The sequence below is a fragment of the Numenius arquata genome, chromosome 14 (assembly GCF_964106895.1).
Source record: "Numenius arquata chromosome 14, bNumArq3.hap1.1, whole genome shotgun sequence".
NCBI lineage: Eukaryota > Metazoa > Chordata > Aves > Charadriiformes > Scolopacidae > Numenius > Numenius arquata.
The window spans coordinates 16,403,907-16,430,827 of NC_133589.1; the positions used below are offsets into that span (position 1 = coordinate 16,403,907).

At 41.8% G+C, this 26,921-nt stretch overlaps 1 protein-coding gene across 2 annotated transcripts in view; it reads right to left on the minus strand.

Annotated features, from left to right (window-relative positions):
• The window catches only part of CREBBP (CREB binding lysine acetyltransferase), a 99,599-nt gene that overhangs the window by 16,805 nt on the left and 55,873 nt on the right, over window positions 1-26,921 (minus strand). For both annotated transcript variants that reach the window (XM_074158484.1, XM_074158483.1), the window contains 16 exons: window positions 25,575-25,721; window positions 24,992-25,109; window positions 21,680-21,872; window positions 21,492-21,545; window positions 20,133-20,257; window positions 19,293-19,481; window positions 17,288-17,704; window positions 16,472-16,651; window positions 16,055-16,241; window positions 11,002-11,120; window positions 10,621-10,860; window positions 10,053-10,141; window positions 4,344-4,424; window positions 3,543-3,599; window positions 2,219-2,296; window positions 1,861-1,928 (listed from right to left, as the gene is read on the minus strand). In XM_074158484.1, the coding sequence (XP_074014585.1) occupies window positions 1,861-1,928; window positions 2,219-2,296; window positions 3,543-3,599; window positions 4,344-4,424; window positions 10,053-10,141; window positions 10,621-10,860; window positions 11,002-11,120; window positions 16,055-16,241; window positions 16,472-16,651; window positions 17,288-17,704; window positions 19,293-19,481; window positions 20,133-20,257; window positions 21,492-21,545; window positions 21,680-21,872; window positions 24,992-25,109; window positions 25,575-25,721 (2,342 nt within the window). The remainder of the gene's footprint in view (window positions 1-1,860; window positions 1,929-2,218; window positions 2,297-3,542; window positions 3,600-4,343; window positions 4,425-10,052; window positions 10,142-10,620; window positions 10,861-11,001; window positions 11,121-16,054; window positions 16,242-16,471; window positions 16,652-17,287; window positions 17,705-19,292; window positions 19,482-20,132; window positions 20,258-21,491; window positions 21,546-21,679; window positions 21,873-24,991; window positions 25,110-25,574; window positions 25,722-26,921) is intronic.

A 26,921-nucleotide genomic window follows, 5' to 3' on the forward strand; every position in this document is an offset into this window, starting at 1 on the left:
CAACTTGTGATGTGGTTAAGATAACCAACTTTACTTAATATATACATTAGGAATATGAATGTTGCTGTCCCAGCTGAGCAATAGCTCTCAGCTGAGGGATGTGCTATCTTGATTCTCAGTAGTTGTGCCAGAATGCTTGAAAGCGTGTAGAAATATTGATGGCAACTCAGTAAGGGGTTTTATGAGGAGGGAGGGGGAGAGGAGAGGAAACATGTTAATGTTTCAAACTTTCATGGCTCATGTTTGGTTTTAGGTCAGTAATAAGACCAAGGTTTTGACAACAAGAAGAGGTCTTTTCCTTCCCTGTTCTTGTGTTTCCACTAAAGAAAACTGATCTCAAGAGCTGAGCCCGCCAGGGGATTGCAGCTGGCAGCAGGACTCAAATCATCACAGGAAAAAGAAAACACAAGATAACCAAAAACAGGGGAAGGAGGAGGAAAAGGAGATCAATGGGAAGGAAAAAAAGCAGTGTTATTTCCCTGTCCAGATCCCCAAAGAACAGAACGGTTACCTTGAGTTAAATGTTGGTCACTCAAACTTTAAGCAATGTCACAGAACTGCAGCCATCCAAGGAATCACATACTTATTTAAGACAATTTACATCAACGTATGCTGTAAAGTCAGCATATAATGGAAGAGACATCTATTTAGAATGGTTCTCTGAAACTACATTTTTATTTCACCATTTTATTAATGTTCTCTTACAATCTTAATCTGTCTTTAATGAGACTAGCTTTAATCTTTTAACAATACTTGCATGCGTCGGGTTACTCCAGAGACCGTTGTGATTGCTGTAACCTAATACGTCTCACACAGCGTTAATCATCTCCAAATTATCCCCCTCCAAATCTCTCATTATGCAATCAACCACACACCAAGTTAGCAAGAAGTTAACATTTAATGCAAAACCACTGCTTGATGACAATTTGGAAGATTCAGGCTTGTAAAGTCACAGTATGTGAGGGCAATGCCCAGAACTTCCAAGGACCAAAGAAGAACAAGGGAGGAATCAAGCGTAGCTGCAAGTTCCAGTTGTTCAAGTGTCTGAATCACCCTCTTGGCTTCTACACTCGCTTTGTTTTTCTGCTCTTCTTTTTCCTCCACTGACACTGCATTTCCAACGCTAACACCTCCTCTCCCCCAAAACATGTATGAGTGAAAAGTCATCAAATTATGTTCTCTGACACTCAAACGCGTGCAAAGAATGCCTGTGCAAGGATTGCTAAGGAGGCGGAGACAACTCGACCTGGCGTCTTTTTGGCACTCTCTTTAGCGCACATTTCAACAAGATTCTGACAATGATTACTTCCAAGAAACTCTAGACACACGGTACAATTGGTTACTCCTTCCAGCGGCCAGTTGTTATAACACAGCCCGCTCTCCAAGCAAGAAAAGCTCTTCAGCTGCGTTAGTACCTGGCACCACCTCAGTACACCTGAAACGCAGCACAACTTGTCATTACACGTTATTTGGAGGGTGACAACAATTTACTACAGTTTCAACGCTACATGGGAACGTGTCTGAATATAGCCGGTAAAGCGCAAGCAGACGTGTGTTTCTCCTCTATTGTGTGTCGTCCCCCCCCCCCTTTTTTTTTTAATCTTAGAAAAATAAGGATATAGATGCCAAATTCCTCAAGCAGCGCTAAGACTGACCACAAACACACACAGAGCAGGTCTTTAAAAAGTTGATTAAAATTCCGACAGCTACGAAAGCCTTGGGCTACGCTACTCCCCATTTTGCAGATGTTCCTGTGCTGTCCGTCACGACAACAGAAAGTCTCAATCAAAAAGCTATGAGGCGTGGCAGGGAGAGGATGAAAGCTGAAGATAAAGATAAAAATAGAAATATAAAACTCACTTTTAGCACTGAATTTGTTTTCTTTACGTGTTCTACCAGTTTTCTTCAGACAATTATCACAGACAAACCTATTGAGAAAAAAAAAATTGCCAAAAATTTAGCATAAATCCATTATGGGCTCGCTTAAACCCAACCTCTGAACCCATAATTTAAATATCAGAGTATGAGATATTTTTCTCTGCGTTTGAACAGTTTGTATCTCTCCATTTTCGAGGGACTTAAAGCCTACTTTGTCCTTTTATAATCAGTTCGTTAAGGGCAGCGACTGCACGTTAAAGAGCAAAGGCAGAAAGTCTTAATGATATAAACTACATCGGTCACATTATACAAGGGGTAAAAAAACTAACAAACATCTTACCCTGAAGGCCAAATAATGTCATAATGTAATACACAAATCTGGTGCATCTTCCGACCACACTCTTTGCAGTCAACAAACCTGAGAAGAAAAAACAGCAGCCAATCACTTCTGGTGGTAGGCAAGTCGTTTTCCACAATTCAGCAAGAAAGAAGGGCTTTCCAACCCTCTGCTAAGAACTGAATCGACTTCAGCAGCCTCAATTTATGTGCCATTTAAAAAAAATATACCCATTAGAATAGCTTCAGATATACATCTATCAATTTCATGTGCACATCATATATATATATATATGAAATGTGAAACTAGTTTAAAAACGTGAAATGGGCTGTCACACACAACTTTTTCTGGGTCTTTTCTATCCTTTTCTAAGTCGAGTTCCGAGTTTTCCCAGCTTCGCAGACTCTGCTCCAACAATACCTCCACAGATTGAGTTTTCAATTGTTGCACCAACCACGAGCTGACTAAATGGTTGCTCAACTTACTGTAAATGTAAAAACTAGTCACTCGTGAATCACTGTGCCCAGAAAACACGTATCAACTTGTCTTCACCTGCCCGGGTCTGCTATAGGTTTTGTTTTTTCGGTGGGGCCTTTTTTTTGGGTCAAAATAGTACGTCAAAATTCTTTTGTTGGATCAAGCCAAGACTGCAACATCGGTTTTGAAGCCCAGAGCACTGAGGGTCTATCTCAGCCTATCTCTAAAGGTCTGGGGGAGGAGCTCTGGTGAGTATTTGCAAAGATGAGAAAAGGAAACAAAATGTATTGCGTATTAAACTGCCAGAGAACAAAGTAGCAGTAAGATAAAATCTCGTTTCAGCCAGTTAAGGACATTAGGAAACGCAGCGCATCGCTACTAAAGAAATGTTCAACTTGGCTTTTACTGAACTTCCCGAGGCTAATGAACACAAAGGAGAAGGATGGATCTTTCAGTGGGCCAAGTACTCAAGTGAGGAGAAAAAACGGGTTTTCTAAGTCTAGCTAAAGCAGCAGAGGAAACGCAGAACTCGCCCACAGGTACTCGGGGCTTGGCAGAAAGGCTCTGTACGACGGAGGGCCATTTTCAGACCACACCTTAGGAATTCCCAAAATCAACAGAACCGCCATTAAAACAGGCTGGTATTTTTGTCTTGGATTACCAGTGGTAGACATCAAATTCATACGCTGTGCTACGAACTCTAGAGAATGATTCTGCAGCTCGTTTGGGCAGAGATGGGGGAAAAGGAAGACTATTCACTGCCAGAATAACGAATTACACTGAAGTGCTGGCTAAAGGGCAAGTGAAAGCGATGAGATTATTTTAAGAAAAACAAGGGTCTGGTACTTACGGCTCTGGATCTAGTGTATCGTTTTTCTTCTTTTCAAACTGATCCTTAGAGATGGTTCTAGAGACAAAGAGTTAATATGAAAACTCAGTAGCACCTTTATATCAGAGGCCAAGACAATATCATGCTTCTCTGAATTGCAGCAAATGAACAAACCTCATGTCTGAAGAGAGCATATTGGTATTTATTTTCTATTCAGAGAAAACAATTCATTTTATTTTAAGCTACAGAAAATATTATCACTTCCCGTGCAAATTAAAAGCAAAATAAGAGGTACCCCGGTATACACATAAATTAAAAATCATGAAGAACATGGGAAGCTGTCGTCAGTAAAGCAGCCACCTTCCAAAACAACTTGCATTTTTCATAAATCTTAGGACATCTTATTTTCTGGCCAAGTTAAAGACAAGCCATTGGTTTCATAAAGAAAAGCTGTGCTTCAAAAAGGTGAGACATCAGGGTTAGCCGAAGTCTTTTATTTGAAAAGATAATGGATTAGTGACATTTATTGACACAGCTTCCGTTCCCCCTGCCCCTTCCAACCACGTTACCTAGTGTCTGCCACCCCCCGTGCCCCATCCACAGGCAGCGCTTGAGTAGCACAACCGGACACAAGTGACACTGTTGGGCAGATTAATAGACCCAACACAGTAATAAACGTTATGTGTTACTGTAAAAACCTCCCATTAGTAAGAAAATGGGCATTTCCCCACCACCGGCCGCAGGGTTTTACTATCAAATGGGGATTACACATCACCCCTCCTATTTAAAAAGGTGTCGTGCAGAAGAAAAGAAGCGACTTACGTTTGAGGCTGGGAAGGGTCATCACCCAGGGTGACATTCTCCCCCTGGATTTCAGTGAAACACTTCTCACAGAAGTGATACCTGTCAGCAAGAAGGCCATATTTGGGTGAACTGGTCCAGCACAACATACAGCCACCCAAGCACGGAGCCACCAACCAGAGCAGGGCAGATCACCACGACGAAAGGGGGGGCGTTGTTGGTTGATTGATGGGTCAGTGTGGACAATGAGGAGGAACAGAGGGGAGGGCAGGATTAGAGAACAGGGGAGGGAACAAACAGCACAGACGTAAGAGGTAAGACGCAAACACCAAGACAACACAGAGCAGAAAGCCAAGGCAAAGCACAGATTAGCATTCGGTCTCATTTTACACAGTTACTAACAAGTCGTCGGGCGTCAAATTCAAAATTTGGGGAGGATTAAGGAAGTAGCTACCAAGCGCTACGTCTGTATCAGCTTCAAATTTAAGAATTTGGATTTGATTTGCATTACTTAAGAAAAAAAAAAAAAGCTCTTTGATTCCAGGCTTGCGGCTGATTGAGTTTCCTTTGGGTAAAAACAGCCTGTCAAAAAGCTTTAAGAACACATTTATTACAGATTTAAGTAATTGGAAAATATGCTGAAAGCATTTACTGATTGTCAGTAGAAACTGCAAAAGCAGAAACACTTGGTATTGAAAAAAAAGCTATAAAAATATTAAATTCAAAAGTTATTTGACTATAAGATTAAATGTGACCAATTGCTCAAATAATATTATTTAATATAAATGAAACCAAATCCATACTCTAGACAAACATTTAACAGAAATGCAATTATGGGTCAGAGTTTCCAGCCATTTATCTACACAAGTACAATATATGTATATATGTGAACAACATTTAATATTGTACATACATACAATATATTTATCAGGTACATTAAAGACGTGGAATTAAGCTTTACAAATCGAATATGAGTCTAGGTACAATTTTTGGTCACCAGACCAAGAGCCAATCCAAGTTATACTCAGCAAAACCAATACTGCAGTTTAACAAACCAAGCTGAGTAAATTGGAATACAACTCTACAAAAATACAATCTGCATTTGAAAAAAAAATAAAATCAAAGTTACACAGATTTTGGGGTGTTGGTTGTTTGGTTTTTTTTTGGGGTGGTTTTTTTTTTTTGTTTGTTTGTTTGTTTCAGATGAACTGGAACCAAAGTTGTCAGGGTCATTAAAATAATAATAATAAAAAAAAAAAAAAGGAGGCTAAACGTTTGGAAAGGATATGAATTCACACATGAACAAAGGTAACAAAGAGAGGCCACAGCTGTAAAATGCAGGAAGGCCACAAAGGGTCATCAAAATAAAGGAGCTGTATGGAGGATCAAGAGTGAGAGAGTATAAGCAGCAATGGCAGCACAGTAAAACGCAGTTTTAGTACTCAAACACTACAACCGTCAGGATGGTCAGTATAAAAAGCATCAAAACGAGACTCAAATGTCACAATGAACCAACAACTGAAGGGATGGAGATTAATAAATACGGCGGCTTGCCCCTCCGAACACATACTCATACACTTAAACTACTGTTATCCAGGTGACGTCTCCAAGGCTGCGCTTCCCTGGAGACAACAAAAGCCATTTATGGGCAGGTATGGAAACGTATGGCTCGGAATTTCCTCCTGCGGCACACACCGGCCACCGTGTCACCAACTACAGGTTTGTGAAAGCGAGCGAGCGGGAGCGGGTCCTTCAGCAGCGCCCGATGAATGGGGGAAAAGCCGTTCTGCAGAGCGATCTGCGTCCTCCCCGGGCCCCAGCCAGGTCCGTGTGTTACCAAAAGCCTGATTTACAAGAGCCTGAAAACTTCGGCAAACTCGGCCAGCTGGCGCGGGCTCCGAGAGCCGCTCCGCTGGCCAAGAACCACTTAAACGCAGCAGCGCATTGAATCCTCTCTACTGTGGGACTGACACAAAGAGGAAAAAGGTGTATTTTATTCTAGTTAATACAGCCCATACTGACATACCCACGTAATCATCTCGGCAGCAGGGCAGCTGTCGCTTTGATAGCCACCACGGGAAGCCAAACGCCACGCTCCCTGCCCGGAGGGCTGCCTGCCAGCCTGCTACCGGTTACGCCGCCAGCGATTTGACTTCTCCTGGGTCAGCTCAACTAGGATTAAACACATCACCCTCCCAAGGAAAAAACAAGGCTTTTGGAACTGATAACGCAACAGAACAAGTCCAGGAGAAAAAAAAAATAAAAAAAAAAAATTCCATTAATTTGTAATCATTGGGAATGATAAATATATTAAGGTTATTACAGAGCAGTATCACAAGAGAATTTCGGGAGTGGATACTGACACTGCACATCTCATTTACACTGACTTCACTTGCCTCTTGCCTCATACCCCTAAACTGATACAGCATCGCCTAACATAGTTCAAAAAACCCCAAATATAACAGATTTACAATTTTTTATCCTTTTACATTGTCCCATGTCCTTTTTTTTCTATAATGTATGTCTTTAAATTTATCTTCAATTAAAAAAACCCACTAATTATTTTCCTTACTAACAAGGTTGCTCATTTGAAGAGTCAGGTTGGGAAGGACTGAAACACAGGAGGACCCAGATGCAAGAGTGTGAAGTCAGAAAAATCCAGTCGAGGCTCCTATTAATACTTTGCTCCATTTAAACAATCCCCAAAAATGGTTAATTCTGATCCATTTTCAGAATAATTTATGGGCTTTCAAAGCACTCGTGAAACTGAGCAACGAGGCTGCCCTCTATATTGGATTTACACGGCAGAAACCTAAGGAGCTCCACGAGCCCAGGTATTTCACCCTCCGTTGGCACCGGGGCTGCGGGAAGCTCGGTCTCGCAGGGACAAGCCCTGCGGCTCGGCAGCGTGTTAAGCACATGCTCCAGGAATCCCAGATCCAAACGGGAGCATGGGATTTCACAGGCTGCAAAACCAAAGCATAATGCTAGCAAGAGTCAAGCCTTAAACCGTGATATTAAAATGAGGAAATAAAAATTGAAATACAGTGAAAATGAATCAGTTAAAGATCATGAACATTTTTGTCCATAAAATAACCAGGGTGAAACAATAGCTATAACTTGTTATGAATATGGAGCCTTAGAAATGGAGACTTGCTTGTAATCCATTGACTTTTGCATGTCACTACAAATATTGAACAAAACCCATGGAAAGCATACAATGTTCTAGTTGTAAGAGTCATAGAAAATCCAAAGAATGTACTTATCGCAACACATCAAAAACGAAAAGCTTTTCAAATGCAGACTGTTCAGGTGACTGATTCCCATTTGTCAAAGACTAAAACATTGTGGCTCAATACCAAAGTCCAGAAAATGCTCAATCCCTGCCTTAACAGGTGAATTTCCACCTGTAATTAAGTGCATTCAAAGGAAATTCTAAATTAGTAACTGGATGCTAGTACTGATACGGAATACTGATCAGTTTTCTCAACTGGATAGTCACACATGAAGTATATTTTCTGAAGAGTTACTTTAACGTGAACTTCTGCCTTATTATGGAAGCCTATAAGTTCTATACCAGATAATTAACTTTTAATCATTGAACTGTAGTGCCGGAGTTTATTTATTCAATCATGTCTAAATATTCTTAGTTGTGATGAAGTTACAGGATATGCTGGACTTCAAGTACATCCCATTTTGTCTGTTTTGTAAATGGAAAATGACAAGAACATTTGACCAATTAAAGATCTGCTGGAACCACAGAATTGGTTTTTTTCACTAATTCCATAGAATCATAGAATGGTTAGAGTTGGTAGGGACCTTAGAGACCATGGCAGGGACACCTCCCACCGGACCAGGTTGCTCAAAGCCCCATCCAGCCTGGCCTTGAACTGAATTTGCTATTCAGTTCAGAAAAAAAAAAAATCTAAGATTTGAAGATCACTGTCACAGGGGATAGTTAATTTGACGGGTTTAGAGCAATACAGCTGATCAATAAGAGCTTTCTATGGTCTGAGAGTCCAAATACATCACCCCTGCCCCCCAACTCAAAACCACCCCAAATCCCCAATCCCCAGCCCTTTTCTCAAGACATCTGGGTGAAAAGAAATCTCCACCTGCTTGGCCTACTGCCACCGAGAGAAATCGCCTCCCTTTTATTACTACCCTTTTAGACTGAAGTCAAATTTATTACAGGTAGGGAATTGAAATTTTGCATTACCCAGTCCAGAGGAACCCATGGCCCCACCACCCCTGTGCTTCTTGCTCGCAAACACCACTGCCTTCCATCAAGTAATCCAAATGATTTAATACTAACTTCAAAAAGGTATAACTTAAAGAAAAACTACCCCTTCCTCTATTTTTGAGGTTGCTATTTTTTTTTCCAATACAGTACTAGCTGGATGCATAATATGAAAAGTATTTGAAATTCTACCACAGAGTTGCTATTTAAGCGTTATTTTATCCCCACCTCCAGAACTGAAATACTATCTCTTTAAATACATTTTAATGGCTTTATTTGTCTTCAGACCAACTTCCACCCCCCCAACCTCTCCCCCCCCCCCCGAGTTCACAGTGGCTGTATATAACTTTTTATGAGAGCTCCTGAATTTACATTCCTTTGTGTCAATACTCCACGCCTCACAAAGGCCACCTAAGACCCAACACACGATGGAAGACAACACGTTTCCGTCTCCCACACGGTGCTGCTTCACCTGGGTGGTATCCAACGCTCCTGCACCGCCTCCCAGCGTGTTCGGGGATGCAGGGATCGCCCCCGAGAGAGCCTAAACGCAGGCACCGACTGTCTGAGTTACTCCTGTAACCTCACTGAGACAACAGCCTGCTGCCCACTTCAAAGATGGCAAGACTTACAGAGTGCCAAGCCTCTGGAAAACAATCCATAACTTTGTTTAAAGAGGGAAAAGGAAGTTTGTGTCTTAGCCCATTTATGTTTTTAAATATTTTTTTTCGGGGTGTGTGTGTGTGTGTGTGTGTGTGTGTGGTGTGGGTGTGGTAGTGGCGGGGGGTGGTGGTGGAATCTTAAGCAACCAAAACCAAAGCCAAGTTTGCTTTGTTTTTCAAGCACTGTCGACTTAAGCATTACATGGAAAATTAGTATTACAAAAATTGTTTCATCATACAGAAACCAAATCCTAATATTAATTAAAAAAAAAAAAAAAAAAAAGAAATAGAATCTATTGTTTTCATAGCTTCTTATGGAGTCTGGGTAGTTTTCAATGTTAATTCAAAGCTAATTTAAATAGAATTAAGTACTAACGAGGAAGAGAGAAAGCAAGTCTTGCAATCAATCACTGTATCCTTTACTTTGCAAATTCTGACGCTAATTTGAAAAACAACCTGCATATTTTTACAATTCTCCCAGAACATGATCTCTCAGTGCCTTTTTGCCGTTCTTCCCTTCTTCCCCCCAGCAAACCCTGCTACTCATTTTGTGGAAAACATGGAAAACTGCACTTCCCCTGAAGTGGAGCGTGGTGCAGCCTGGCTAACGGCAAACACTGAAGTACAGTGTGTGTCAACCTGTAGTACAGGAAACTAAAGGGGCACCTGCAAAAGGACAACGTGCAACGATATAAAAATAACTTTTTCCTGAATTAGTTGACAAAGGAAAGAAAAAGTTAATAATCCTCCTCCTCCTTATGTGCAGAGAACTCAAAAGGATCTCACTTCTTCAATAAGGGGAAAAAAACCCCAAAATCGAGAACTTACCTATTCTGGTAACTGTAGTAGGCTGCATCGCGAGGAATAGTACACAACTGCTTGCCGTAGCAGCACAAGGTCTGTGGAGAGAACTCATACTGCAAAACAACAGTGAGAAAAGAAGCTTTAAAATGTAATCTTATGTTAATCAAGCACCTATTAGGCAAACCCGATGCTTACGGATATCATAATACATTGTTATGTTTATCACACTTTCCCAAGCTATTGTAAATATATTAGCACAGCTCTCTTAATTTAATATAGGCTACACAGCTGACCCTCTAATCACTACTTTAGTGCAATGGACATGGGAAACAAGCAAAGCATTTTAATACTGCTTATGACCAAAAGAGGTGTTCTCTGAGGGAGAAAAATACAACAATGATAACAGAACAGCAGCAAAAAGGATGCTATCTAAGAGCTTTTTAAGCTCTTAGCATGCTTATAATAAAGCCAAACTGTCACCAACCATTTCATTAAATATTTCAATTTTTAAAAGAATTATACAAGGTGTGCGCTTTATCTGATTCAAGCTAAGCTGTTTGGAAGAACCCAGCTCCATTCCCAGAACACGTACCTTGCGCCCACAACAGTAGCCAAGTGATTGCATAACGGGATCAATTTCTTGTTCAAACACCTCCGCGAGTTTAGTGCAAAACTTATAGACCCTGGAAGTCTTGCGATTGTAAAGCCAGGCGTTGTTAAACATTAGCCAAACATCGTCCACGTATTGCCACGGTTCTTGGTACTGCCCAGTATCCAATTTACGTTTGATGGTTGAAAGATCCATAGGATTCTTCACAATGTCGAAGTAGTCCTTCAAACACACACACACACAAACACCTTTATTTTTAAGGTGTCAACCGATCATATTATGTTGTACACAAAAATTTAAATGTTTCTATGAGCAAAGACACAACACAAAAACATTCTGTATTTTTTTTTAATGCCAACTCACCGGAATCCCTAAAAGCTGGGGATCCACGGGCTGTCTAAAAGGTAGAGACTCTGGGTCCTGCCGGTACAAAGCTTCAAGGGTAGGCATGAGAGCCTGGCGCAGCTCCTCGGGTTTGAAAACTGTTAAGGAAAAAAAGTCAGAAAGGTTAGAAAATTTCCTTCCAGGTTTCCTAACCTGTTCAACTCCCCTGAAAAAAAATTGCAAGAGGGATTTCCTGACCAGTATAGCTGATGAGAGACAAAGCTTACCATCCAGAGGCTACCCGCGCAGCCTTCATGTTTACTCAAATCACAGCAGGTGATATTCCCAGAATAAGGAGATAGGAACAACTGTAGCCCGTAACGCTACACCTTCTAGAGCATTTAATAAAAAAAGAACTTATCCAGAACCAAATTAATTCAATTGTTTCAACATGGATGAACCTGAGCTCTTCAGAGAGGCAGACTAAGCATATTTTCCCCTCCCTCCCTTCTAACCTTGTTTGCTATTTCCAAGCCAAAACCCTTCTAGCAAAAACCCACCGTAGTGGACAGGGCCGAAGAGCCAGCTCTACAGAGAGTAACCAGATGTCTCGATAGCTGGCAAAAGAATTTTCTGGCCATAGTATACAAACAGTCCTGGTCGGATGGACTGTTAATTGATTTTGAAAGTGTTAATACTTCCAGATTTCCACGCATCATTACAATCCCTTGGCAACAGTGACATGGCAACAGCCATGTTTCTTTCAAGAGTGGATGACAAGGACGAGAAAGGTAATGCATTTTCTGAAAAATAATGATAACTTGGAGAGCTCTTTGAACATCTCAGCAGTGTAATTACATTTATTTCCTTAGGAACAGAGTCTTTAAATAGGGAAGAATGCCTATTATTGAGAGAAAAAGACAACTAAGGAAAGCAGGATGGCATCTAATATTTATTTACCTGGCTGAAGTGAGAACGATACCAGTAAGAGGGAGCAATTAGGAGTTCTGTTGAAAGCACTTAAATCAAAAGAGCCACAGTGACCCCTTCAAGGCTGATCATTGCTTTTGTCACTCCACTCAAATGGTATTTCGGCGAGATATAAATTGCTTTTTGGGACTTCTAGTTAAAAAAAAAAATCTCTATGATTTTTTAAAAGTTCGATTTTTTTTTTTTTTTTCCCAGTTTCTGAAAGGAAGCCTTTTCATCTCAACTACACTCACTGCAATTACATGCAAAAATAAAGCAAGACAAGAAATTAAATTGGTGCTACTCAAAAAAATTCTGAAGCATTAAGTTCTCTTTTTTTTCCTAGCCATTTGTAGATGGCTGCGCTCCTGGAAATTGTTAGCCAGAATGAAAATTTGAGTTTCAGTCCCTAACTAGAGAGAGCTCGCATACACAACCGGCAAGACACAACCCAAGTCACCTAAATCACGGCAAAGGACTAGGGAAGCTGCCAGAAAGGCTTCTGCAACGGCTTCGCCTTACACAGAGCCATCAAGATCTCACGCTGCTGCTACTGAACTCAGACCCGCCAGATTAAAACCGAGATGAGCCAAGGAGGCCTACGCTTGTTGGTCCAACAATGAACAGAACTCGATGAGCGTTTCTGCTGTTGCCACAATCTCAGTCCCGACAAAACTGCAATTTTCTCTCCCTTATTTATCGACATCATATATGCAGGCACTTTCCTATGAAAGGAACCCTACCACATACTCTCAAAGTTTTATAAACAACTATTAAATTGTTTTATGGAATTCTTGAGAACAGAAGGAAGTTTAAAATTCTATGCACGAGAAAAAGTATTCTCTATTGCTTCTGGAACCATCTTGCTCTGGCTCAGGCAGTTCATACCCTACTAATCTAAATTATTTCATGTAATGGAATATAAAGGTCAAAAAGCACCTTCCAATAACCTATTCTGGCCACCTGCTCGACACTGCTTTTAGAATTTTCCCTGTACCGACCCCTGTAACAACACACCACTAAGCTAGAGTATCTTTCAAAATAAATCCAATCTTAATTTAAACCCAAACTACAGAGGTCCAGCACAATTTTTGCCAAGCTCCTTGAAGCCTAATTATCTTTGCTGATAAAAGTTCGCAACCTACTTTCATTTTGAAGTTTGAAAAAATACATCAAAATCCAGTTGTTGTTTTCATTTAGGATTTCACCTGAAAATGTAAAGAAAAGTTGCCTTCATCTTTAGCAGTAAAAAAGCTGCTCTGCCTCGAAGGAATATGACTAATAACGGCACATTTGATCATTGGATCTCCCTATATGCATATTTTACAAGAAAGTTTCGCTCCTCTTCCCCTTTTCCACAATTAAACACTCTCGGTTCTCTTCCAGTAGCGAGAAGATCTTTGTAAAGAGCTGGCATCCCGTTATCCCGTTTTGTCTTGGATGCGTGGGTGGTAAAAAGAAAATGGGAGCTTTGCCTGAATCATGATGACGTATTATCTGCCAGAGAAGAGTATAATGCTACCTTTTTTACCTTTTTAAATTTTTATTTCTTTCAAACAGAGGAAATCCTGCTTATGATTACCACAGAGAAAATTTGCAAAGGAAGATGAAGACATCTTCAAAACAATAAGGACAATGCACCTGAATACCCCCTCCAAAACCAAGTCCTTGCAGGTTTTGCATTATTATGTCTTATAAAGAAGGGAAGAAACCAGTAAAACTAATCTTGAAGGTGAAACTAAGGCAGCCGTCTACAATGAGAACAGGAGACAGGAGCTATGCAAATGCATATTATACTCTTTCTTTGAGAAGACTGCAAGGGCAGAGGCAAGGAACCAAACCCCTTCCTTTCTTGCTTACATCAGATTTGCAGGAAAAAAGCAAAACAAACCCAAAGCCTGAATTTGGAAAGGTTTGGTTGTCCCCATTTCTGAAGGCAAAACCTTGATGAGGAAGAACAGCTTGCCGAAGGGGTGTCTGCAATTCTCCAGAACAGCCAAACTGCAAAAATTCATGTGTGAATCCAGCAGAGCAGTATCTCAGCGGTATTCTCTTGGTCTGTTCTCTAGCCATTAACAGTATTTAATTTCCCATCGCTCACCTCAGGTCACTGTCTAGTTATATGAGGTGAGCACAGCCAGGCCAACAGTGTGCACCTGGATGGGTGGTACATACAGATGAGATTCCACCTCCAGAACATACCCCACTCAGATCCAGAAAAACACTCCTTTAGGGTTCAGATGAATCTTTTCAAATATCAGATACCAGGTACAAATTATTGCATACCCACTCCATGACACTTCCAGCTGCGAGCCTGTATCTGCTACGTCCCAGGTTACTGTGGGGAGCACCTGAGGAAACTGGCCATGTGGAAAGGAAGAAGATTTTCCAATACTTTCGTAACCCATGAAAACCTCCAGATGAGCTTCATAAGTCGCTTTCAAATATCATATAGCCCTTAAGCACACTTCACAGTGTTTGCTCTCAAATATCTCTTGGTTTATTTAGCATTTTAATACAAACGGCTCTATTAAAGTTGGACAAACTACTTGGTGAGAACATGTTACCATTTAAAATTAAGCATGTTGTTGTACCTGCCCATGCTGCACGTTATTATACCATACAGTTACTCAGTGACAACATTTCTAAAACTGTGTTACTAAAAAAGGTACTGGAAATAGGTAGTAACCCAGACTTAATCAGCAGAACAACAGCACGGCTCTTCCACGGCCTAATTCTGCAAGAACCTTCTTCTTTCAACCACTCGCCTCGATTTAGGTGCAAGCACACTCCTTCCAACAAGCAGCAACGATTCCTTGCACTGGGAATAAACTGGTTTATAAATGCTAATAAGGTTTTCACTCCCTATGTTACATTTTGTTCGGAACAGGCTCTGCAGTGAGTTCTGCAGCGCGCTCTCATTTGGCTGGCCCGCTGTGCTACAAACTGAAAACATAATCTACAGGAAAACGCGTTTCATAGCGGTTTATTATAAAAAGATTATGTTTAGTAATTAAATGGAACCCAAGGCATATACAAGAGATCAAAATTCAAGCTGCACAAACTTTAAAACTTTTATGATTTCCTGATGACATTCTGGAGAGCGCACACCCATAACGTTCTCCTAATGCAGTTTCCTTTGCAAGGGAAGGAGAAAAAACAGTAATGAAATGGATCATTACCTTCCCTTTTTTGATATTTGTAGCATGTTGAAAGCTTATCTTTGGTCAAAACCGAAAAACTAACCACAGAAAACATCATCTCATAAAACAGGATGCCAAGAGACAGAAGTCCCTAAACAGCTAAGGTTTCCGAGTCCAAAAGGCTCCGAACAAAGCCTGCACTACGAACGGAGTTATTTCTTCCTGCCTCTTTTCTTTAAGAATCCGATTCATTTCTTTCTTACTAACCCAAGGCACGCAATCATTTATGTGAGTCCATTCAAGATCTGTAACGTCATCAGGTTTCCTTCTGGAAAAATATACGGTACACAGAGTCGCCCCTAAATCTATCCTGACATTGTAGATTAAGAGATTACTGACCTAACTATTTCCGAGGAGAAAGCTTTCAAACGAAAACTACACTGGGAACTACAAAGGGCTTTAAAGTTTAAGGCTGTTGCTGCAGAGCAGCCTTGGGGGAACGGAGACACAGGAGAAGAGTTCAAGCACCCGATTCTCAGAGAAGTGGAGGCTAAAACTTGGTATGAAGGCAGCGTGTGCAGCCTCTACCGGAAAAGCAAAGCGATGGATATTCTCGGTTACCGAGAGCGCTCCATCTACACTAAGCTCCCTCGAAAGTGCACTGGCCAAGATGTACCGGGAGGGATTTATATAAAGAATTTCTCCAGCAATCACTGCCTTGGTCCTTCTGGACAGAAACCGGAAGCTGCGAGAAGACCGCTGGGATGAAGACCACAATGACCTGCTTTTCTCACCTGTGGTTCATACAACACGAAAGGAATGCTACTTTCAAAAATAAAGTACGCCAAGTGTGGATCTCCTGGAGTTCCATGTGCTGGAACACGTGTGCAAAAGAGACCTCCCAGAAGGAACTGAGAGCAGGGGAAACAAACACTAGTAAAATAAAGTACACAAGAAAAACTCAGTTTTCACACACGTACTTTTTTTGCGGGGCTGAGATGGCGATGTGGATTGTGAAGTGGTTCCATTAGTGCCGCTCTCCTCTTCCTCTTTAGCTTCTACTTTTATTTCAGGCTTCTTTTCTTCTATTTCCATTGGCTCCTGTTTCAGTTCTGTTCCATCTGTTTCTTCTTTTGTTTGTGAAGGTCCTTGTAAATCCTCCTCCACCTTAAGAAAGGATGCAACGAGATGTACTGTTACATCTACGACCCAAACCTGAGGCATCAAAATATTTAGTTTGAGATTGTCAAAGCACTCTCCGTCCATGGCTTTCCTCGGGACGGTTACTTTCCAGTAACTACCCTCCTCTCGCCCCTTAGCTCACCAATTCCGACACGTCATTAAGTGCTTTTATATCTATCACTGCTTTCAGTTAAGCTGTATAGAATCTCATTTACCTCAGTCTTAGCTTCCACTTGTGTCTCACTAGTCTCTGGCTCAGTTTCTTCAGTTTTAACTTCTGATTTGCTTTCTAGCATTGGTGCATCTGGTCCTAGTTGCTGGGAATTCGTATCAGCACTAGCAACTGAGGCAGGGGTGGGGACCCTGTTATCAATACTAGCTGCTGCCTGGGATAGCTGTTGTAAAAACAGTACAAAAGAAAGACACTGCATATATAGAAATATTTTCCTTTACTAAAAATGAACAGCACAAAAGAGACATGAGATGATATTCTAAAACAGTGCAGAACATGGATACAGGAGCTCACTGTAGCCAAGTTTCTATATAACACATTTAATAACTCTGCTTTACAGAGGAGAAGCCAAGGAAGAATTCTGCCCCAAAGAGGCTTCTTTTACAGAGAAAACACCTGCCCAATAAAACACTGTACATTCCTTGACATGTGCATTCATCCTGACTAAAGCTTAAAGAAAAAAATTATGCAAATTTCATGATCAAAAAAGGCTGATTCTCATTAAGGCCAAATATAGTATTAGGCCTGTTATGCCTCATCTTTCACTGCTGCCATTTTTACTTCGAGCAGTTCAGAGTCATTCAGTACGCCCCCCTCCTTCAAACAATGCTGTGAACATCTCAACACACACACACACACACACACACTTTTACACATCTCTATAACAGACCCTTTGGTCTAAAGTAGAAGCTACTGTTGACATCTATGGGCTCTATACACTCAGGACATGGTGCGACACACAGGGAGAACTCTTGTGGAACACCACTACACAAGAAAAACGCAACTAACTGGTACTTACTGGAGTGCCAGGTGGCTGCGCCTGCACAGATGTTGGCTGCTGCTGAGATGGCTGTGGGGTTGGCACAGACTGGGGTTGAACTGGGGTCTGAGGTTGCGGTGTGACTTGAGCCTGTGCCGCAGTCTGCCCCGTGGGTGTGCTTTGTGTCTGTGTCGCGTTTGGAACCGAGCCCGGCGTTGGCGTCGGCGTTTGTCCTGAAGATGAGACCGGTGTCGATGGCTGAGTGGGCGCTGCTGGCTGAGGAGGAGTCATTCCAGTTGGCGTTTGGTGCTGAATAGGTGGCATCCCAGCAGCAGTGGACACAGGGGGCGTAGTCTGATGTAGAGGTGGCTGGGTCACTGGTGGACACGGTAACTGCCCGCTCTGCGGTCCCAGCATGTTCATGGAGTTGGGAAGAGCAGCACTGGGAACCTGCCCCTGCTACAGAGAGAGAGATGGTTTTACAGACACAGCTCTGGGAATCACGCTTTATCCTTGAAATCACAGCACTGCAGTCTTTAAGAGAATACTCTAAGTCTGATCAGCCATAAACAAATGTTGCTCTTGCAAACAACTGTGCTCTGATTTTTCTAATCGTTTCCATCAGCTCTTAGTCAAAGACCTTGCTCCTAGACCTAGATGTGCCACATGCGTCTTCTCATGTTAATTCTGCTGGCACAGAGAGGGAATCCTCCCGCTCCGAGTAACACAGGAACCCGCAGGCAGACAGTCTCTAAACCACGCCATCAGCTGGGCAAAGGTCAGACTTTGCATACAAAATGGTTTCGAGCAAATACACATTTTAGGCCAGGAATCTAGAGCTTTAGAAGACAGTTCAACACATTTAACACCTGCCCCACTGCACAGTGCAAGACTTATGAGGGGTTTTCTTGTTTTCTTTTTTTTTTCTTTTTATTTTTAAATTCTAAATTGACTACTCCAGATGCTTAAGAAAATGGTGGATTTGTTTTTCAGAGCAGCAACAATAAAATATTCCGGATGTGCACAGACTTTTAAACTATGCATTTTACCCAAGATTGCATCAGATAACTAGCGATAAAAAAGGAATACTCTATCCTCAGATGTACCTCTTACTCTTCAAGATCTAAATCAATTAATAGTTTCCTGCAGAGGAGGTTTAAAATTTAAAATATGCTTCTATACTGCCTGTACATACTCGGTTTTATTGAATTAAGTGCATTAGTAAAAAATGTTCACTAGAAAAGTGATCCAACAACTGAGCAAGGGCCAAGAAATTGTAGCTGCTCCACCCTGAACATATTCCAGACTTGCCTCAAAGCCCTTCGCAGCCTGATGGAAGTTATCTCGCATTTGAGGCTGGGGCTGGACTCGACTCTGGAGGTCTCAACTAACCTAAATTACTTGGACTCCGAGTTAAATACCAAGCCTTACTCTGGGGAAAAGCATGTACTTTGACATCACAGGCGCAGCTGCTACTTCACTGACCACTACTGTCACAGGAAAATGTTACAGAAAAAAACCCACCCAATTTCCTTTTGAGAAGTAGAGAAGTTAAAACTTTAAAAGATCTTCCCCAACCACTTTATTGTAATTCTTGATTTAAAAGTTAGCTGCTAAGATCCCCACAAAGACAAAAGCATTTGCTCATAAGTGTCCCACAAACTACCTCCTGATATTCCCCCTAAAAAAATCTCAATGACATGCATTTTTTTTTTAGATTTTAAATCAGGAATTCCAGGTGTTGCCCCCCAGTTAACATAGAATCATAGAATGGTTAGAGTTGGAAGGGACCTTAAAGATCATCTAGTTCCAACCGCCCTGCCATGGGCAGGGACACCTCCCACTAGAGCAGGTTGCTCATATGCAGATAGGTTACAGAAGAGCTTATGAAGGCGGCAGATGTAACCCAGGATCCCCCAAAGTCAGAGGTGACTACAATGAACAATGGCTATATAAGTATAAATAAACAAACAAACATAGATTAAGTAAATTAGAACAAAATAATTAAGAGTAAATAACTCAAGTATTTGAAAAGGCATCTTACCTGTGCCACCCCGGCCTGGGCTGTTGACTGACCCATGCCCACATTGTTCACATTCATAGCCCCACTGGATGCTGGAAACTGGTTCTGGGGCAGGAACTGGTTCTGGGTAGGAGCCTGACCCATCATGTTGTTGGAATGAGCTCCCATCATGTTCTGCGGCTGAGGCATTCGGGAAGGAGACATTGCCATCTGAAAATGAACACCCAAATTGAAGATATTACTACTTAGTATTATGCAGTAAGACAAAGGAAAATATCCTCAAAAAATAAAAAAAAGGGAACACTGGCTTCAGGAAACCAAATGGAAGTAGGCACATGCATATAACTTTAGCATTTGTTCTGCAGTATTCACGAGGAAGTTATTTTTAAACAAGTAATATTCAAAACTCTACTAAGAGCGTTAAAGCTCTGTTCTGTTCTCTGAGCTAATGGAGATAATCCAGTGAAACTGAAAATATTTTTGTTTTTCTAAAGAATCAAAACATGTTTTCATGGAGGAATAAAGGAGGTATACATACTGCATAGACACAGTGTCTGAAAGACCTATGCTCTTCCACAGACTGTTGGAGATTATTGCATCTCTGGCATTTACCTCTCTGAAGTTGAGGTTTTGGCTTTTTTTTCTTTTTTTTTTAAACAAAAAACAAAACAAAACAAAACACCACCCGTAAATATTGAAAACAAAGGCCTCAATAAAGGCATGACAGGCTCGGTACGTTGCCATGAAATTATCCTACAATTTACAGCACTACTCTCTGACATGGCCTTTTCAGAAGAGCGTTAACGCCGCTAAATGTAACCAACCAATTCTGAGAAGAACTTGGAAACAAGGAGTACGAACCGCAGGAACGGCGCCCATGTTGTTCATTTGCACAGGGTGGTTCATTGGAGAAGCTGCCCGGGGTCCCATGGGTGCTTGGGGCATCTGTACATTCCCTATGGACATGGGGTTAAACTGATTCATTCCTGCAAATGCACCCCCAAAACAACTCATTAGGAACAAGTCATCAGAATTTATGTATCTATAACTCTATAATGGAGTTAACATTTATTATGACTAAAGTTTAACTCTCTACATCTCATCTTTTTCTTTTAGCTTTGTTCTAATTACTTGGCTTAAGAGACAGATCAGGACGCAAGAAGTATTTGGAGGAATACCAGTTAGGGTGAAATATAACTTTTGGCGCCTAAAAAAAAATAAATAAAAATAATGCAAAAGATGAAGATTGTGGATGATCTGCAAAGACAGGATGCTATTTGTAAGTAATACCTTGGGATGGTTTCTTAAAAATCAGGCATTTGCTTTGAAACAGCAATGTCTTATTCAGGCCTCACTGAAATGGTTCAAGTAAATATGATAAAAATACTTATCGTCTATATGAAGGTAACGCCTACCCCCAAATCAGCACAAAAGCCGGCAATGTGCTTAAACAGGTGCTGTGCTTTTTATACAAAACATTTAACCCCTCCAAAAAAACCTAAACTTGTCTAACAAGAATAAAGGTGTAAGTAAATAATTATGGAGCTATGCTTTCTATCAACTTTTTCTCCTATTGAAATGAAATTTTAAAAGGTTGTAACTTCTCCAGGACATTTCAACACAAGTTTCAACTTACTATTAACTCTGAACCAAGGTATAAAATAATTAGGGATCCTTTTTTGGAGGAAGCTTAAGCATCTAAAAATCATATGAGTTTTATTTTTCAGAAAAAAACCACCCACGAGCCCACAGCAGCCTGTATCAGTGACAGCAAACCATCAGTGCTACGAACAAGCTACGAGGCTCTTTTATATGCATTTTGCATCAGAAACCAAGAAAGGATCATTCGTTATGAGAATTAACGTGCTACGTTTCCAGCTACAGGTGTATCTTTGGCTAATTAACTGATGAAAACAGGCCAACATCCTCACCCCTGCCATTACAGTGTTTTAAATGAGATTATCCACAATATTCTTGCTTGCGCTCTCCTCTTTTTGAAAGCGCTGAATTACTTCCCAGTCGCTCGCAAAGAACTGGGTACGTATTGTCAGTTCTTAAGACAAGACCGCACTGAGACACAACAAAGAACGATGCTGAAAAAAAGGCAGACCCAGTAGGTCCCCCCACCCCAACTCCAGAAGGAAAACAGAAGATCAGCTTTTCCCCCTTAACAATTATTTTGAACCCACAAGTTGCAGTTAGAGAGGAAAACATAGATACCTTGAGAAACCTGCATACGACTTATAGGCACAGTTGGCATGGACATAGGCCCATCTGCAACACAACAGACGAGTGGTCAGCAAAAAACAATTTAAAATATGAGCTAGAGATTAGTCTGAGAGCCCAAAGGCACAGACTGTGAGGAGCTGCAGCTGAAAAGCAGAAGATCCTGCTACAGAAGTACTTACTGGGCGGCCTCACGGGCTGTGCCTGGCCCATGGCAGCAGCCACCTGCGGGATACCAGGGGGCTGAGGTCCCGGGGTCTGTAAGGCCGGCTGGTTCCCCAACATCCCTTGTTTGTGTAGACGAGACCTCCGTTTCTCCTCTAGCTCCTTTTGTATCTTATAGATTTTCTCTGCTAATAAATGATAGTATTCATCCTAAAAGAGAAAAGAAAAAGTAGTACTCGGTGTCAAGTGTAAGAAAGCAGCAGCAGAACTCCTGTAATCTACCAGAATACCATCACCTGGTTTGTTTTGTTTTTTTAAATGCATACACCTGCCTATTTGAAAAAGAAATATTTTCAGAATTCTGTTAAATTGAGACAGTCTCATCACCCCTTTAATGCAGAAAAGGAAAAATAAAGCTTCCAGAAGACACAAAAGAGACTTAACTTCACTACCCTTCATATCTGCTCTGAGAAGATGAGCAGCCAAAGGAGAAGGCTGTAGGTTCTGTGTTGCCTCAACAAAAAAACCAGGAAGCTGTGATTTAGTTTCTAAGTGTTAATGATTTTTAAATGTTATTTTCATAATAACATTACCACTAATCCGCAGACAAAAGCAAAAGATGTTCCCAGCAACACCGTTACACTGAATAAACTTCAGGAGATCGATGTTAAGGACAGATCAATTTTTACATAAAGAAAGGAACCGCTCTTTTCCTAAAGAGTCTGACTACCCACAGTCATTGCAGGGAGTAAACAAAAACAGACAAAATCCCAAAGGAATAGAGGAAATCAGTGAAAAATAGTTCACGGGCACAGACAACTAAACACTACATCTCTACATGATGAAAAATCCATTTTACTCAATCCACATTGACAACAGATCAAATAAGGCAGGCAGAGTGCAGAGCAAGGTAGGCAATTTTGCTTGTCAGAAATTGCTGGACACACACACGCCAAGTGCATGAGATTATGCACCTGTTAAAAGGCAAAAAAATCTCCACAAACCCTCGAGATGGCGTTTCTTTTGTGGGGTCACCTGTGCTCTTAAAACCCAGTGTCACATGGAGCAAAGGTTGAGCGATGCTTGTCCCACAATCATTTTGTCTTCAGCCATTTTTCATCAAAACTAGAATTTTTTACTACTGGAAGTCTGAGTTCACTTCAGAAATCTATTTCATATGAGGTAAGTATTCCTCACCAGCCTTGTTAAGAAGGCCCAGTGTTGCAATACAAAGCTTTATTTTTAGGTCACTTCCCTTCTCCAAACGTCTCAAAAAAAATCCATCAATGCAGACACTTTCTGCTGTCCAATTTAGAAGCACCGCAGCCCTTTCCCTCCTCCTGCTCCAAACACTTCACCTCTAACTTCCCACTTGTAAATTTAATATTGTGCTACTTTCACGCTGCAAAGATTCCTGAAAAGGGACGTGTTGACAAGGAGCACACGTTACTAAACCAAGGTCAAGCTGCTTACAATGATGCCTCACGCTAATCTGTTTTTCAATGTCTAAGTAGAGCGGATGCTCCTCAAAAAGAAGGATGCAATTCCATACGGCATCGTTAATACATTCTAAACTACTGCCTTCTTCCAAGTTTGCTGCTTGGAGCCAAACATGTTAGATGAATTCCCATAAAAGAGGCTTCTGGCAATGAGACTCTGACAGCTGTTTGAAGGGGTGAAGAGAAGATGCTTCTGGGTATTTGTCTGGCTTAGAGGTAAGACGACATTTAATTTTATGGGACTGTTTAGTTTGAGGAAGAGGAGGCTGAGGGGAGACCTCATCACTCTCTACAACTACTTGAAAGGACACTGTAGAGAGGCTGGTGCTGGTCTCTTCTCACAGGTAATTAATGACAGAACGAGAGGGAATGGCTTCAAGCTCCAACAGGGTAGGTTTAGACTGGACATTAGGAAAGACTTTTTCCACAGAAAGAGTGGTCGGGCATTGGAACAGGCTGCCCAGGGAGGTGGTTGAGTCACCATCCCTGGATGTCTTTAAGAGTCGTTTAGATGTGGTGTTGGGGGATATGGTGTAGGGGAGAACTTTGTAGTGTAGGGTAGATGGTTGGACTCGATGATCCCAAGGGTCTCTTCCAACCTAGATGATTCTATGATTCTATGATTTTATAACCAGCATTCTACTACGCTCATCCTTACTGAGAAGGTATTCAGATGCCTATGTGTGTCTACGTAAACCTCATTCTCTCTGAAGTTGTTCTCTAAAGCAGCCAGGGTGATCCAGGGCAATCACACACAAGTCCTTCCTTGCTAAACAACCTCCTGGTAGCCACAAGGAGAATACGATAGTCACTGACCAACACTGACACAGCAGCAGCATTACAAGTATGGCCACTGCCTATCTAACTGTAGGAAATAGAACTTGTATTCCCTCTTCAGCTCTTCTGGGGGATCATCTGAAAGGGCAGACTAAGTGTTACTGTCTTACTGGACAATTAGCACCTGAAATGCCACTAACTACTCTCTTTAGATACTCTTACCTTATTTTAAGAAGATTCTGATCAGGTAGGATCTCACCAGCTGTTATTACTGCTACTAACATTGTCTTTAGCTGACAAAAACTTTCACGGAGTGGTTCCTTCAGGGTAGAATCACCACAGTGTCACAATGAAATAGTATCCTCATCACGTCAATCAACAGGGGGGTTCTCCCTCTGAGTTACAGAGATTTGAACTGACACCTCTTTGCTCAGAGCAAAAATCATGAACAAGACCAGGAATTCTGTCTCGTTTCCCACGCACAAGGACAACGCAGGCAAACTGACTTCTTAATATGTTGAGATATGAAACAGCAACGCGTCTTAGGCAAAAATCACTCTCGGTGCTGCTGAGTAGAAGAAAAAGAATTCCAACAGTGCAGGTAAAAAAGGGTGAGCAATATAACAGGACTCAGTCCTAGAGAAAACCTCCAACGCTGATGAGGCATTAAGGAAGTTTTAAAACTACTATTTACACAGACTTCCAGAAAGGAGAAAGTCAGAAAGGAGAAAATCAGCAAGGGAAAGATCAAGAATGGCAAGCCCTGCTCCAGCCTTCCTGCACATCATCCACACGTTCAGGAGGAACGCAAAGAGGGCTGGGACGATGCTGTTGAGTTTTCACGGAGCTGAGGGATGTGAATTAGCTTGGAGTGACGTTAATCAGATGGCTTGGGACTGCAAACACTGTCACAGACAGGAAGCACAGCTTTCCTCATCCAGAGAGCAGTGAAATGATTCTCTGTGGTTTTCATTGTGCTTATAAGATTTGTAATACTTGTAGTAACTGTTTATTCCTGAACACACAGGGAATCCCTGGACTGAGGCAACATACCCTACTGTTAGCAGATTCATACATATCTCCTTCCACCTTCCTGGCATAAGCCACCAGGTTCTCCATGCGGCGATCCTTCAGTGCTGCCGGATCAGGAGTGGGGAAGATGGCTTGGACACTACAGGAAAGGAGAAAGAACAGAAGAAAAAATTCTTCAGAGGAAAAAAAAATAAATAATTCAGTACAGCTTTATAAAATTCAACCTGGACATTCCTTCATACATTAGGGGTGTAAATGCGTATCAAAATTGTTTTAAAAAGAATATCTATGTTGCACTACTCCCTGAAAGACTAAAGCAAATTCGATGATGAAAAAAATGTGAGGTTTGACAGTTTGGAGTCTAAATACAGCAGAGCGAATTTACTAGCAATATAAACTGATTTCATGCCCATTCTTTAATGAGCACGAAGAACGAACTGAAGAGGAAGGTTAAAGGTAACGGCTCATCCCCAGTGGCCCACTGTCAGAGAACACTACCGGTAACTTCCTCATCAACAACTTTCCAGCTTAATAGTAGAAATTCTACAGTATTGAAATTTTTTAAAAACATTCAGGAAAATAGGTGGTCTTGGTGAATACTTACAGTTTATGCACTAAATGATTGCGCAGGTCCTGAGTGACATGTTCATGCCATGCTTTCCTTACCCCGGTACTAGAAGGAGGTGCAGCTGTTGGCATTGAGCTGAGGTTTCCAACATTGCCAGAATTTGTGCCATCATTCATTAGCGGGCTAAAATAAAAAGAAAAGGGCCTGCTTTAGTACAGAACGCAGAGTTTTGTTGTATGTTTGATGCTTGAAATAATTTTTAAGGAATTCCTTATATAACTTCTAGCTACTAGAGAGGTGATTCGAGACAGCCAGCATGGCTTCACCAAGGGCAAGTCCTGCCTGACCAACCTAGTGGCCTTCTGCAATGGAGTGACTACATCAGTGGGCAAGGGAAGAGCTACGGATGTCATCTATCTGGACTTCTGTAAGGCCTTTGACACAGTCCCTCACAACACCCTTCTCTCTAAACTGGAGAGATGCGGAATAGACGGGTTGACTGTTCGGTGGATGAGGAATTGGCTGGATGGCTCAATGTCCAGATGAAGACTGGTGACATGTGGTGTCCCTCAGGGGTCTATACTGGGTCCAGTACTGTTTTAATATCTTAATCAATGACACAGTGGAATCTAGTGCACCCTCAGTGAGTTTGCAGATGACACCAACCTGAGTGGTGCAGTTGACACACCTGAGGGATGGGATGCCATCCAGAGGGACCTGGACAAGCTTGAGAAGTGGGGCCGTGTGAACCTCATGAGGTTCAACAAGGCCAAGTGCGGGGTCCTGCACCTGGGTCAGGGAAACCCCTGGTATCAGCCCAGGCTGGGGAATGAAGGGATTGAGAACAGCCCTGCCAAGAAGGACTTGGAGGTGCTGGTGGGAGAAAAGCTGGACATGAGCCAACAATGTGCACTGGCAGCCCAGAAGGCCAGCCCTATCCTGGGCTGCATCAAAAGAAGCATGGCCAGCAGGGCGAGGGAGGTGATTCTGCCCCTCTGCTCCGCTCTCCTGAGACCCCACCTGGAGTACTTCATCCAGCTTTGGGGTCCTCAGCACAGGAAAGACATGGACCTGTTGGAGCGGGGCCAGAGAAGACGACAAAAATGCTCCAAGGGCTGGAGCCCCTCTATGTGGACAGGCTGAGAGAGTTGAGGTTGTTCAGCCTGGAGAAGAGAAGGCTCTGGGGAGACTTTATTGTGGCCTTTCAATACTTAAAGGGGGCTTATAAAAAAGATGGGGACAGACTTTTTCAGCAGGGCTTGTTGTGATAGGACAAGGGGTAATGGCTTTAAACTAAAAGAGGGGAGATTCAGACTAGACTCTGAGGGTGGTGAGACACTGGCTCAGGTTGCCCAGAGAGGTGGGAGATGCCCCATCCCTGGA